The sequence below is a fragment of the Typopeltis vanoorti genome, chromosome 12 (assembly GCF_054136105.1).
Source record: "Typopeltis vanoorti isolate ZY-2024b chromosome 12, IOZ_Tvanoo_1.0, whole genome shotgun sequence".
Lineage (NCBI taxonomy): Eukaryota > Metazoa > Arthropoda > Arachnida > Uropygi > Thelyphonidae > Typopeltis > Typopeltis vanoorti.
The window spans coordinates 136,224,103-136,240,048 of NC_143560.1; the positions used below are offsets into that span (position 1 = coordinate 136,224,103).

At 37.5% G+C, this 15,946-nt stretch overlaps 1 protein-coding gene across 2 annotated transcripts in view; it reads left to right on the forward strand.

Annotated features, from left to right (window-relative positions):
* The window catches only part of LOC150101245 (serine/threonine-protein kinase STK11-like), a 305,719-nt gene that overhangs the window by 269,355 nt on the left and 20,418 nt on the right, over positions 1-15,946 (forward strand). Inside the window, exon 7 of one of the 2 annotated variants that reach the window (XM_090401375.1) lies at positions 9,797-9,969. In XM_090401375.1, the coding sequence (XP_090257501.1) occupies positions 9,797-9,969 (173 nt within the window). Of the gene's footprint in view, positions 1-9,796; positions 9,970-15,946 lie in introns of those variants that run through there. The other variant, XM_090401376.1, reaches the window with a different exon arrangement.

Here is a 15,946-nt window from a genome sequence, read left to right on the forward strand (position 1 = left end):
CACAAAAACACTTCCAAATTTAGTTGCTGGATTCCTCCAAAAGTCATGGCAGGGTTCAGAATTTTATTTTTCTTTCTACAGACATCTCTCGACTTATGTTCATTTGAAGATGCGTCCATGATCCCAAAAAGGGAATAAATAACATTTTCCACTATACTTTCGAACAAGACAAGCGAGTGTAAAGTAAAAAGGTTTTTATTTAGCAACAACACATTCAGCAGCAACCTCCTTGGCAGTCTGTGTGTGTCTTCAACAGTTCCTCTGTTGATTTTATGTTTGAGAAATAGGTTATTTGTGTATTTATCATTAAATATTTCTTGATATTTTCTGCAACATGGCCCCTACATGCCCAATCAAAAAACCTAGTGAAGAATCACAGAAAAAGAGGCGAGCAATTGAGCAATTGTTCTTGAAATGAAGTTGCAAGTTATAAAGCAACATGAAGCTGGTAAGCCCGTTAGCGTAATCACACGACTTTGTATGGTCTCATTCTACAGTGACGACCATTTTGAAAAATAAGGATAAAATTGTAGAAGCTGTGAAAGGATCTGCTTCCATTGAATCGACAATAGTGATGAAGCAACGAAAATTTCCTATCGGTGATATGAAAAAGCCACTTTCATATGGATAGAGGACCTGAACCAAAAGCACCTACTCTTTAGCACCATGACCATAATCCCTAAGGCACTAAGTCTCTTCTGCATGTTGAAAGAGAAAGCAGGACCTGATTACAATTATGAATTCAATGCTTCTTTCGGTTGGTTCATGAGATTTAAGCAGCGTTTTATATACTGCATAATGTGAAAATGTATGGTGAATTTGCAAGTGCCGATGAGAAGGCTGCCAAGGAGTTTGTGGAGAAATTGGATAAAATTATTATGGAGAAAAATTGTTTGCCACAGTAAATATTTAATATGGATGAGACTCCTTATGTTGGAAAAAAATGGGGCACTCGACTAGCGACTTTCTCCTTCTGGGATATTACTCCTCCATACACAACCTGTTGATACTTATCAGACAGCCAATCTCCGATCCAACTCACTGGTTTACTATCCAACCCCAATCCGTTTCAGTTTACCTGCTAGTTTGTCATATTGCAATCTGTCGAAAGTCTTTACAAAATCTAAACATACTGTATATGCATCCCCCATAATAAGTAAGCAGATTGCTAAAGCACGATCTTCCTTTAGCAAACCCATGCTGTCCACTAAAGAGAATTCTACTGCTATCCACCCAGTTCTGAATCCTTGTCCTCACCAGCTTCTCCAACACCTTGATCACACTCCAGATAAGCAGATTGGCCTATAATTTTGAAAACTTATTCTTATCACTTCTTTTATGAAGCTGAACAATTTAATCATCATTTCATTCCTTTGGGACCTGGGCTAATCTACGACTCATGTTAAGAATGTACATCAAAGCTGTTGTTAACTCCTTTGAACAATCCCTCAAGACACCGGTGACATACCATCAAATTTCATGGCCTTATTGATATTGAGTTTACTCAATTCTTCATGTACCTCCTGCTCACTGGCCATCAGTGGTTCCATCCCCATTCCTGCTACTCTCAAGCTCTGCATTATATTACGATCACAAGGATGGAATACTTTAATGAACTGCTCATTTAACACACCTATTATTCTCCTCAGTGTTTGTCATTCTCCCATTATCGCTGACTAACCTCATCCTCCCATAATCATTCTTCGTTATACTGGGCATATTGAAAAAACTGCCTAGGGTTTCTTTTATCCCCATTTGATTACTGCTGCTCAGACTGCACTTTTGCTACCCTTAAAGTGAGTTACATTCCTTGCTTGCTCTTTGTACTCCTTATGTAACTGATTGTCTCCACTCATCTTGTGCTACCTCCACAATGCCTTTTACTTCCAGATTGCACGCTTCACCTTTTCAGTCATCCATTTTACATCTACCTTATTTAATCTCCTGATCTTTGGAATACACTCAGTCATTGCTTTTCCTAGATAATTCCTGAGTAGAGACCACGCAGCATTGAATTCCTTTTCATGCAATTCCTAATTCCATTATATCACTATTTTTTTTATTTCATATGGAGTTCCCCCTTTCCTCCCCCATCCTACGGGACAGGGAAGGAAAGGGGGAACTTAAGTGATAACACCACCCAAGTTATCACTTCATAAATACATTTATTCTGATCCCTCATTAGGTTTAGCTCTCCTAATGAAGGATTAAGTATGTATGTTATGACCATAGATCTGCGAGTGTTCATAGGACTGGTTTGCCTGTTCTGAGGGATGAAAAACCTGAGTTTCCAGGTGTAAAAATCCTCTACCTCCGTATGAGACCAGCTAACTCACCTTTAGTTGAAAGAGACCAGATAAAGGTTCATCTGGTTATGGAGGGGGGAATTGAGCCCAGGTCTTTCCAACCAAAGGACTTCATCTATTCCAACTGAGCTATGAAGACTTTCTGATTTTGCTATAAGCTGCCTCCTGAGTTTGCTGTAATCACCTGTCTTATAGTTCCACGTAAAACTCTTTCTCACAGAAGTCCTGATATGGCTGGCCACCACCCAAGTTCATATCACATCATAAATATATTTATTCTGATCATATCCACTGAAGCAAAGAAAGCAAAAGGGCCATTAGAAATATTACAGTGTCACTATGTTCTACAAAGTGTACTCTTAACATGAATATAACACTCCCTGAATTGATTCCATTATTGATTATTATGATTATTATTATTCAGGCTTCCGTGGAGTCAAGAGACTCATCACGGGAGATCCTTCCTAGGAAACACAAAGTCTATCATATCACTCCTTGAACTCATTGACTGTTCTTGCTCTCACCACTCTATCAGGCAATGCATTCCACAGTTATACCACCCTCCACACAAAGAAGAAACCGCTCCTCACACTCTTGCTCACAGCTTCCTTTCATACTTTCCAGGGATGGCCACTTGTCATAGCTCCTTCCCGCTACTCCGCCAAGTGAAAGAACTCCTCAGTGTCTGCCCTGTAACTGCCTCTCAACAGTTTAAAAGTCTCGATCATATCACCTCTCCTTCTTCTATCCAACAAACTCTGTACCCCACATTCCCTCAGCTGATCCTCATAATTAATATTGCACAGTCCTGAAACCATCTTTGTTATCTGCCTCTGTACCCTTTCCACAGTTAATTTATCCCTTTCAACTCCTGGGGACCAAAATTGAGAACAATAGTCTAAGTCTGGTCTGATCAGGGTCTTATACAATGGAATGATAACTCTTCTATCTCTGCAGGTCAGTGTCCTTCTCAGTATTGCAGCAATCCTCTGCATTACCTTCACCACTTTGCAATATGCTCTCTGAATTTCAGTTTTCTATCGATCATCACTCCTAGATCTTTTGTCTCCCCCTACTTCCTCTAGAACAGCTCCTCCAATCAAGTATGCAGCCTCCCATCGATGTATCCCAAACTTCAAGACTTTACATTTTGCTGCATTAAACCGACACCCCCATTCATTTTCCAATCTGTCTAGTTTATTAAAATCCTCTTGCAAGGCTGCCATATCTGTACTATTACTAATAATCCTTTCCAGCTTCACATCATCTGCAAACAGCTTAATATCTCCTTGCAATTCATTGACAATGTCATTGATATGAAGGTTACCCTTGTGCAATGGCACTCTCTTACCTTCCTTCCATTCCTTGGGTACCTTTCCCATAGCCAGACTTTCATCGAAAAGCCAGGTCAAGGGAGCTGTCAGTTCTTTAGCACATTCTCTCAAAATCGGTGCTGAAATACCATCCAGTCTCACTGCTTTAACTGACATCCAGAGTACTCAGTATTTGGAACACACTCTTCTCTTGCACCTCTAAACCTCGAACCTGCCCTACCCCTCTTGTATTAAAACCTTCTTCTCTAGGATGAAATATTCCAATTAAGTGCTCATTGAACAACTCTGCTATGTCCTCTGCATCATTCACTCTATTCCCATTTTTATCGCACAATGTCATTCTTCCACAATCATTTCTCCTACTACTGGCCACATAGCTAAAAAATTCCCAAGGATTTTCTTTAGATCTTAATGCAGTCTCTTCTCATATTCCAGTTTTGCCTTCCTCACCATACTAGTTGCTCTCCTGGCCTGAGTCTTATATTCTTCGTGTATCTGTTCTCCACCCCTCTCCTTATATCTCTTCCATAATCTCTTTTTCACCTGCAATTCCTGTTTGATATTGTTTGTCATCCACTTTACATCAAATTGTGTTCTCTTCTTCACTCGTTGAATACAGCTTCCTATTGCTGCTAACAAATATTCCTTCACCATTTCCCAAGGTAATGATATCCTAGCCTTCCAATTCTGCCCTCCATGGAGCTCCCCCAAGATGATATGTAAGACTGTTATAATTACCACCTTATAATTCCGCATGCATTCTCTTTTCTTTGATATTCCTGCATGTCTGTTCATCTTCCATGTCAAAACTACCTGGTTACTCTCTCCAACTAGGGGAAGAGATGTTATCTAAGTTATTATCACCTCTTCTGATGCTATGACTAAATCCAAAATTCTTGAACTTCTTGTTCCCTCTATTACATGTTGCCTAAGACATTTGTCCCTCAAGAATTCTAGAAATTCCATTCCGTTACCACATGCATTTTCCTTTTCCCAGCTTATAGTGTTGTAGTTAAATCTCCCATAACAATCATTCTTCTTGCATTTGCCAAGCTCCGTTGCTTAAACATCTCCTGCTCCCCATCCTCTGTACTCCTTGGCTTGTAGCAACACCCCACTAAATATCCTGTCTTGCCCACCTCTCCCTCACACCATATTCTTTCAAAACCATTAGTGTCACTGCCTTCCAAAGCCTCCACTCTTAGAAGACATAAGCAGTACTCCACCACCACGTTTTACCCTCGTATCCTGCCAAAATATGCTGTACCCTGCTACTTTAATTCCCGTTATTGTATCATCTTCCGTCAACCACATCTCAGTAATTCCAATAATCTTTGGCCAGGCTGATGCTATCAGCGCCACCAATTCATCTCCTTTATTCTGGATACTCCTGGAATTAGTATAAAGCATAAAAATGGCACTGCTTCTATAGTTATCATTATCCCCTCCAGACCCAATGCTACCTGATGTCATCTCCCTTACCCCAAGCATCCATTCCAACAAGAGGTCATTCACCCTGGGGACGCTGGTTTCCCTGCATTGACACACCGACTCGTTCAGAAAACAGCAATCTCTCCAGATGTCTATGTCCTTCCTCATTCAGATGAAAGCGTTCTCTCGCATATAGTTCCTTTCTGTCCTCAAATGCCCTCCAATCATCCACATATTCCAGTCCTCTCTTCTGACACATTCTGGTTATTATGCTCTTCATTATTACTGCTCTTCTGCTAAGCTCCTCATTTTCATACCTGGGTAACACATGCACTATCTCTCTTCTCTGCATTTTCTTTTGTATAACTGCAAGCATGAATCTCAGATCTCACGCCACTGGATTTACACTGCCTCTCAAGTCATTCGTGCCCACCATCACAATTAATTCATCCACCCTTTCATCCCACTTATTGCCATAGCAACACTTTCTATTATTCCTCCAGGCAAATATTCCTCTGGCATCCTATCTTGTGCACCACGGATCATCGAGTCTTCATACATTACACCTCTTACCACTCTGTTCCTTGATTGCTCACCTGCATCCCTCACTCTCTCTCTCTCTCAATCCTACTCTGATTCACTTTGCATTCATCTCTTCCATTCGCCTAATCTCATTCCTGAGACATTCCCCATCTCTTTCAGCTCATCTATCTCTCTCTGCAAGTTAGCTACTCTTACTCACCTTTCATCCTCCCAATCAAGACCATCTCTGAAAACTTCACAATCATTTAAGTCTTCCACACTCGCCACTCTTATTTTGTTCATTCATATATCACTCGTTATTCTTGCTGAAGCACGTGGTGGTGGATTTGAGCTGTGGTAAAAAAGAAGTGTTCTTTAAATGGTGTATAGTGTGACTCTGTCACGAATTGTGCTACATTTTTTTTTCTCAGTAAACAAATGTGTTTTAGTGGTTATCACTCTACTTGTCTCTCAAGATTTTACTGCTCCTGCCACAACGAGGTTGGATATCATAACATCTAACTCACTGAATTCTTCCCATTGCCTACATTTTATGCATATATGCACTCCACCTTCTCTCACCTGCCACATATCCAACTGCTGGGACTCATACATTCCACAAGTCCTGCATGCCACAAAATCCTTTATTATGTTACGCAAAATAGTCCTTGAATGGGACAGGACTTAGTGACACGCCATTTGTAACTGGAGCTGCTGCCATCATTAACTTAGTGCCGAGGAACTACAACTAAATACTAAATACTGTTTAGTGTTTAGTTGTAGTTCCTCTATACACTTTACTGTAAGCTAATTTACTTACGCTATACTACACGTATAAACTATATTTAACTATACTAAATAACAAAAACTTATCTTCTCTTCCACCGCATGTGTCCGATTCTGACCTCACCTTATTGCTAACCAAAAAATAACACAATATAAGAACTAAAGTCCAAAAGCAGCACCACTAAAACATACTTGTTGCTGAGAAAAAAAATGTAGTACAATTTGCAACAGAGTAACACTATACACCGTTTAAAGAACAATTTTTTTTACCACAGCTCAAATTCACCACCATTCAAATCCATTCTAGCACCACCTCCAATTCTTTTTCTATTCTTTAAATTTAAATTTGTGTTTAAATGAATATTGTCAGGATTACGATATTCTTATACTGACCATTTCCATCAAACCACAAAGAAAAGTCTAAAGAAAATTGAGCTTAAAAAAAAATCCTGTTATTGAAATAATGCCACATTCAGTACAATTTAAACACTTCGAAAATAGGGGAGTAAAAGTCATTGTTGTAGAATTTTAAGAAAATGAGAGCAAATTAAGATACACGGAAAGTTTCGCGGTAAAAATTGACTAGTTATCATTAACTGCACACCTGCCTTACTTAATCTTGTTTTCATTACTTTCCTTTATTCTCCAACCAGTAATATTTTGTGTGATTTTTACCTGTATATGAACATATTTTAATGGCTACAGCCAAATGTTGACGTAAATTTATTGCCAACGTATTAATAATTATATTACACAAAAAATGTGTTACAAATTTCTTAAGGACGTAGGTTGGTGGTCTGAAAAGTTCTTGGCCTAACAATGAAAAAACGAATTTATAATTTCAAAATTATTTTTATTTTTTAGCATAATCTCCCATAAGACTTATACATTTATACCAGTGCCATTATGCCATCCCTGTAGTGGTTCTCAGTAAGATCTGCAAAATACCCCTCTACAGCTGCAATCGCCCCTGGATTCGAAGAAAAACACTGACCAGCGAGGAATAGTTTTAGTTTTGGGAAGAGATAGAAGTCACAGGGAGCCAAATCTGGGAATAGGGTGGATGTTCCAACAATTCATAGTGCAGATCCCTTAATTTTCCCATTGCCAAAACACCATTGTGGGCAGTGTCCTGATGAAAGATGATTTTTTTCTTCTGCAAACCGGTATTTTCTAACGAATTTTTTTGTCTAGTGTGGTTAAAAGATTGGAGTAATATTCCCCGGTTATTGTTTTACCTTTTTCAAGATAATTAATAAACAAATTACCTTGAGCATCCCAAAACGCTGATGCCATGACCTTTCCTGCTGATGGAACCAACTTTGTCTTCTTTGGCTCTGAACAACTTGCTTCTATCCACTGTTTTAACGGCTGTTTGGATTCTGGTGTGTAATGGTGAATCCAAGTCTCATCCATAGTAATAAATCGATGCAAAAAATCAGTTTTATTCTTGTTAAAACGCTTCAAGCACTGTTCAGAGATTTTCATGCGAGTGCGTTTTTGATCTGCACGGCACCCATCTTGTGCAAAGCGTTTTCATTTGCAATTCTTCATGCAATATGTATCCTACACATTCTTTTGAAATGCCTATAGTCTCAGCAATTTCATGCACTTTGACTCGCCGGTCATCCAATACCATATCATTCATTGATCAATGATTTCTGGTGATGTTACTCCTTCATGTTGATCATCATCGAGGCTGGTATGGGCACGTTTAAACTCGGCAGCCCATTTCTTAATTGTCAAAAATGAAGCAGTAGAGCATTCATAAACTTTTATGAACTTCAAATGAATTTGTTTTGGCATTAAACTTTCTTTTACAAAGAATTTATAACTGCATGATACTCAATTTTATCCATTTCAAGGGATGCAGACAACACTTTGGCTTCTAACAGCTGTATAAAAAAAAACTACTTGATAGAATGTCCCAAACTTGGTCTATGGAGCTGAGATCTGGGGAGCATGCTCTCCACTCGATTCGAATAATATTCTTGGTCTTCAGAAGTGCTGCTCATGTACAATGCAGTCTGAAATTGTTATCCATAAGAATGAATCTTTCACTTACAGCATCATGGAACAGTTGAACACGACATTGAAGAACTTTATTGTAATATCATTCACCAGGCACTGTTCCCTTTTTCAGCACTTGTAGTTCGGTGCATTCATTAAGCATAAATCATTTCCACATCATCACCCCAACACCACCATATCTATCCCTTTCAAGAACATTCTCGTGATGGTAAGCAGTCCCAATTTCACATCAGATCAAATGTAGACTAAAATCGGAGGAAAAACTGCAATGACGCTCATCTGTAAAGAGTAAATTAGCCTATTGGTGTTTTGACCAAATTTTATGGATATAACACTACTGAAAATATGCGCTACAATGAACTAAGGATCAACTGATGCAGACTATAGCTCTTTGGGCATATAGGCCTACTTGTTGCAGCCATCTTGCCAGATTTTGTTGACATATTTGTGTATGTGTGCTTGAATGGTGCCTACTTGCAAGATGACCTGCTGTGGTGTGTCAATTATGTTCTGCTGCTATTACCAAAAATCTGTCTTCATGCTTTGTGGTAGAGCAAGGGTGACCTCTTAGCAAACGTCTGGAACACATTCATTCGGTTTGAAATGCTGCCCTGAACCTGGACACAATGCTATGTGCTATTCCAAACTTTAAATCTTCAGAAATAGTGTTCGTCTTTAGGTTTTGAACATCAGTGTAGTAACCTCATAAGCTTAATGGCAACCTGTTAATTGGTTTCCTTTTTTTTATATAATATGATGATGAATCACTTGAAATAGTCAGTACACCATCATTAATATTGCTGACTTGTCATGTTTACTATTGGTTTCTTATTTGTAGCCATTTTTTAAAATATTTTTGTATTGATATATATCTCATATATATCTTAATACTTAATTCAATTATATTCTTATTCTTGCTATTCCATTTTTGTAATTTATGTCCAATCATAGTTTCTACTCAAAATCCTTTAATTAAATTTGGAGATCCTACACATTGCTACCTTTTCTTTCAAGAATATTTACGTTTACTGAAAAGATCAAAATATTCAAGTATGTTTTTGTGTTAGTATCTTTCAAGAATAGGGTTTAATTTTTAATTTTGAAATAATTAGTCCTTGCTGGTTGATAACATTTGGGCAGCTTCATTCCTACTAGCTAACCTTTGCTATTCAGTAATACTAGGGTAGCCTTTAACAACACCCTGCCCTCTATTTATGATGTTTCCAAAAGGATTTTATATATATATATATATTTTTTTTTTCTGTTGCATATTTATAAGGCATACCTCCTGTTCAGTAACTGATGACTGCCTGCTCTTTAAAAATACATTTCATCAAATGAAATGCATTGTGTCAGTTTCATAACATTTTTAATTTATTGTTTTAGCTGGATTAGGAAGAAACATAATGAAGTTCTAGATTTTGTGGTAATTCCCTCCCGGGGTGATGGAGATGACTACCGTAGTATGACTGTCATTCCGTATCTGCAAGATTTGCACTATGGGAAAGAAGAAGGAGAGGAAGAGCCTGAAGAATATATTACAGAGCATGATCTTCAGGGTGGGTACAGGAATACTGACTTGAATTGGAATTTTTTTTTTTTTTAATCTTTCTAGTAAGCTTATTCACAAAAATTAAATAAGAATTTGTTGTTGTTTCCAAGTTATTCAGTGTTAGCAAAGTGTAATAATTTCAGAGTTTTTCTTTTGCATTTCATTTCATTTATTTTTTTATTTTTTTTTTAATTTCAACAATTTTTGGCATTTTTATATGATTTTCATAATGTTTTTCTGGCTATCAAAGTAAAAACTCTAATAATAACTGCTTTTTCCTCTGATGTGTTGTTTAAAATGTATTTGTGCATAGAAAGTTTGAACTCCTTTTTCTACTTACATAATTAACGTAATAAAAATTGCAAAAGTATTACTAAAAATATCCATTGAAGTCAAAGGAAGCAGCTCTGTGAATAGTTGGAAGTTTTTACACTTGCTTATACTATAAATTAAAGCTACCAAGAAATTATATATATACTTGGTTTAATCCTTATCCAAGTGTAAGCAAATAAGTTTGCGTCTCAACTATTTTGGGGTGCTGGGGAAACTCATATAAAGAAGCTAATGACTTCACATCACTTGCCTTAGTATCCCATAATGCAAAGCACATCTCCTTGCAAATATGTATAATGCTATACATCACGGGAAGGGTCACTGCCCAGACTGGTTTCGACCTTTATTTGGGGTCTCATCAGTGGGGGCCAGATCCAAATATGGTAAGGTCGAAGTAATGCAGAAGTCATATCTTCATATACAAGTAGTCAAAAGGTGACATACCTTATTATTAACATACTCTGGATTAGAGAAAGTTGTTGGAAGTTTTTCCACTTGGTTATACTATAAATTAAAGCTACCAAGAAATTATATACATGGTTTATTCCTTTATCCAAGTGTAAGCAAACAAGTTTATGCCTGAACTATTTTCAGGACTGGAGCAACTCATATAAAGAAGCTAATGACTTCACATCACTTGCTTTTGTTGTGTCCCAATTTATGATTATTATTCTATCTAGTGAAATTCTGCTTATCTATGTTCAACTATTATCTATGCACGAGATATCACCCAAAAATATAAACATTTAAGCTTGTTCTCCCCTTAGTGTCCCTAATATTTATATTATACTGCGCCTTTTGGGACATTGAGATATTAAATACAAAAACAAGGAGCAATTACTAAAATATGTCTGAATGTGAAACAATATTGCAGTCGTGACACTTCATCTCGTTTTTTTTTAGACATTAATTTCCTGCATGATTAGATTTGTCCTTTTTTCAAGTGGTGCATTGGGCAGCAATTTCAGACAACTGTTTTATCAATGAACAAAGGTTTATTAAACTCATTAGCATGGTACAATTCAATTTCTAATATAATTCAATTCAATATTGGATAGATTGGAGGTCTGGGCTAAGGAGAATGGATGTCAGTTTAATGTGGCAAAATGTAAGGTTATGCACTTTGGGGTGAAAAGATTGGCGGCAGTTTACTGCATTGGTGGAACCCTGCTCCAGGAAATTGATGAGGCACGAGATTTAGGAGTGTTGGTAGATAAGGAATTGAAATTTAGGGGACACATTGCAAAAGTGACCAAAACAGCTCATCAAATCACTTGGTTGCTGAAGAATACGTTGACAAGCAGGGACAAGCAGGTTATTGTTCCTCTCTATCGAGCCTTGATAAGACCCCATCTAGACTACTGTGCTCAGATTTGGTCACCTAGGTTTCTTCTTGATGGGGAGGAGGTGGAGAGGATCCAGAGGCGAGTGACCAAGATGATAGCAGGTCTGTGGAATGAACCGTATGAGAACAGGTTGAGGATTTGTGGGTTGCAAAAATTGGTTGATAGGTGGAGGAGGGGAGATATGATTGAGACATTCAAATTACTGAAGGGTTTCTATAAAATTAATTCAGAAGATATTTTTGAGAACAGGGCTGGTTGTGGGAGGACTAGGGGACATCCATGGAAACTGGGCAAAAGTGTGGTTAGTAAAGGTGTTAGAGCTGGGTTCTTTACTTTTAGAGTAGTGAATGAGTGGAATGCGCTCCCTGAGTCTGTAGTGGATGCTGTGACAGTGAATGAGTTTAAGGCGAGGTATGATAGATACTGTATGAATGTCAAATAGTTGTGATGAATATGATTTGGGGCCTCCCTCGATGAGTCTAATGACTCCCTGGAGTTGCCCGTAATAATAGTAATAATACTAAGAAAACATTTACAAAATAACATTAGCTTATCACAAGTAATTTGGCTATGATCCTATATGGGTATTGCGATCATGCCGCCATAACAAATTCAACTCATACAATAATATGTATAATCCCAGATCTAATTAACACATCAGTTAACCCTATATTAGTTCTGAATACGCTATATGCTGTAGCACCTGGACATATGTGATCAAATCACTCTATTTAACTATCCAAAACTATGTAGATTAAATTATCCTTTCACTGTGCTAACACGTAATTTTGACATTTAAAACTTTCCTATACGTTACAATACACATGCATACTTCTCAGGACACATGAATTACTTATATAATGTTAATATTAACAAGCATACTTTCATTATAATCAGTCATGTACTAAAGTCCTAGTATAAATTTCCTTAGTCTCTTCAACAGTTCAGTAATAGAATAATGATTACAATTACAGACAATTTTCAGTTAACACCAGATTTTTACAGTACCTTTTTTTTTCTCTTGAGTTTTCTATATTGGCCTCTACCTTTATCCGATTGAACTATCCTGGAATGATCTCTCCTATAATCAGTCACTCCTAAGTTATTTTGGCATTAAACTGTGCTTATGTGATCTTTACTTTTCGTACTTGAATTAAAAACACACTTTAGAGTCATCTATACCATGGCTGTGAAACTCACCACATGGACACCGACTTCTTTACATATTTCCTTTTTTTGTAGTTGTCACTGAATGATGAAACACATAGACAATACCTTCTTTCCTTTGGCTAAATGGCATTCCTCGTTTCTTACCATAGGATATACGGAATCGAAATCCCGCTCACTTTTGTTTCCTTGTTGTGACGACGGAGATAACTCCAATCCCACCACTCAGGAAAACCACGTGAATACCTATACGAAGGAGCTCGTGAAGAAAACTCCGGGAAAAAACCTCGCGCGTGTGTGTGTGGTGGGGGGTTCTAAACCTTTTATATATACCCCTACCGGCACCTTCTTTAATTTCTTTTCTCTGCCCCTTACTGGATTTGACTTCACTGACTAATTAGGGTGGCGTTTTCTGCCAAACAGCCTGTGGTCATCGAGCACATGACGATGTCTTAATCCGGGAATTGACCCTGAACGATAGTCTTTTGCTAGCGTAAATTATTTTCTAAGAATTTACTTAATATTTTAATCTCTAGCCTCTCACATACAATTTCTTATGACTAATCCTTTCTGTCTTACTTAGCTAATTTTTTTTTTTATCACAACTGGAATATATTCCTTCTTTTATTATTTAGTTCAACAAACCCTTTTTGTTATATATTTTACTTGGATGCAAGAATATTTTTCTTTCTTTAACTAATTTATGTATTAGCTCTTATACAGGGGTTTTATTTTATTTTCTCTTCATGTTACACCATGATAACTAAAAATTCCACATAGTGAAGGTGTCAGGGTGTAACAAAGGTTCTCCCTTTAAAGAAAAAAATTTTTCTAAAAGAAATTTTTCTTACGAAGTGTTCCTCCTTTCATATACGGGATTCCCCATTTTATTTTTTTTTGTACTTTCCTTCACCCCTCCTTTTTTTTTTTTGTATTCATTATCCATATACTCATAACTATGTACTTAATTTCTTTGGTTTTTATTTCTCTTCCCTTTTTTTACCTTGCAGAAATTTACCTCTGATTTAACCTTAACTACTTTTGATTTCCTTTCACAGATTACCTCCTCATGTGATGATATCTTCACTTTATTCACATGGGATTCATGATTTTTCTCCTGAGGCTCATTTCTCTCTTCCTTACGTAACTCTGGAGTTTGCCCCTTCCTTTTAAATTGTCTCCTTCCCAATAGGTATATTTCTTTCCTCATGTAATCACATTTAAAGTCATACCTTGACAGGAAATCTCTGCCTAGGATCAGCTTGATGTGTGGAAGAGAGGATCCTGGTAGGATCAAAAACTCCTACCAAACACATAATTTGAACTCAGGCAGGTATAACTTTAGATTCACAGACCTAGAAGCACGAGTCATGGGAGTTGTGACACCTGATATTTTCACTTGTTGTTTAAGGTGAGTGATATTATCATTGGCACGAGGTTCTATTATCTTATAGTAATCCTCAGATATGATGGATGCTTGGGCTCCACTGTCTAGCAAAGCATTGCAGTATCTTCCATATGCACTCGCCTTCACTTCCATCTCGTAAGGATGCTCCTTTCTTCTTTGTCCGTTTTTCCATACTCTGTTTGTATACGTATGTGAATCTGAATCTCTATCATAACCTCTACCAAAGCGCTTCTTGTTAATGTAACAGTTTTGAGCAAAATGTCCCAGTTTGTTACAACTGAAACATCTTGGGGGCTCTCTACCGCCTCTTTGGTCACTAGCTCTCCCTTGATTTTGAGGAATAGCTGTTGCTTGTTGTGGTATGACTTCTGACAGCCTCTGCATAACTGAATGTAATCTATCGAGAAGGGGTCTGCAAACGCTCAACTTCCTCTTTAACTAACTTAGTGGTTTCCTCAGTTCTGCTATAATCAGGCTCTGGGGTTCTTACAGATAACGTTCCTAGTTGTTTCATCACCTCATCTAACCGATCCATGATGGGTTTTTGGAGTATTTCTATCTCTTGTTTCACAATAACCCTGATTTTATCTGAATCAATATAAGACTCTGTCAAATTGTTTATCTCCTGCGTATTGTCTTCTTCTAGTCTCTCTCTTGTCTTAGATCTTTCTCTCCTCTCCTTGCTCTCTTTAATATTCCTTACCCCTTTTCAGAATTGCCCTCCTCTTCAATTCTGTTTATTTACCCAGGAACATGTGCGGGACGGAGGTCTCCGAGCAATTGTTCACGTTCCTTTACAGCATCGTAACATTCTCTTAAATTGGAAAATCTTTTATCGAATGCCGTTTCCTTTAACTCAGGTTTGACTCTCTGCCTGAATTCTTGTAAAATGGCCCAGTCTAAGTGAGGCTTTTCTTCACTAAGGACACTCAGGGTACTAGCTATTGTCAGTAACCTGTTATGGAACTCAGCCACACTTTCCTTTTCCTTCTGAGAGCACCTCTGGAGCTTCCATAAGTTAGGTCCCAAGGTTCCCAGTTTCGATAACTCAGAAATTAGGACTGTCTTAAATTGGGAGTAATCCAGGGTTTCCTTGAGAATGGGGAGGAATACAGGAAAACTTGAGCCTTTCCCACCAGCTTACTTCGGAGTAAGACTAGCAACTGAAAATCAGTCCATCCTCCAACTCTTCTAAGCTCTTCTATATAACTGAAAAAATTTAGGACGTCATCGGTCTCCTCACCCGAAAATTGTGGGAACACCTGCTGTGGGTTAATGTAGCTAAAAAATTCGCTGTTATCATGCCTAAATTACTGGAGGGTTCAGTTATACTTGCATCCAATTTACACTAATTTACTCTCTAAAATTCTCAACAAAACTTAACTAAACTTCTATTTCTAAGTTGTCTGATCTACACCCAAAACCAACTTGTTGTGAATATCTTGTAATTAATATTTAATTAGCTGAACTACATCCTGTCGACTGCGCCATTTATGTTGTGTCCCAATTTATAATTATTATTCTATCTAGTGAAATTCTGCTTATCTATGTTCAACTATTATCTATGCACAAGATATCACTCCAAAATACAAATATTTAAGCTATTTCTCCCCTTAGTGTCCCTAATATTTATATTATACTGCGCCTTTTGGGGCATTGAGATATTAAATACAAAAACAAGGAGCAATTACTAAAATATAACTGAATGTGAAACAATATTGCAGTCGTGA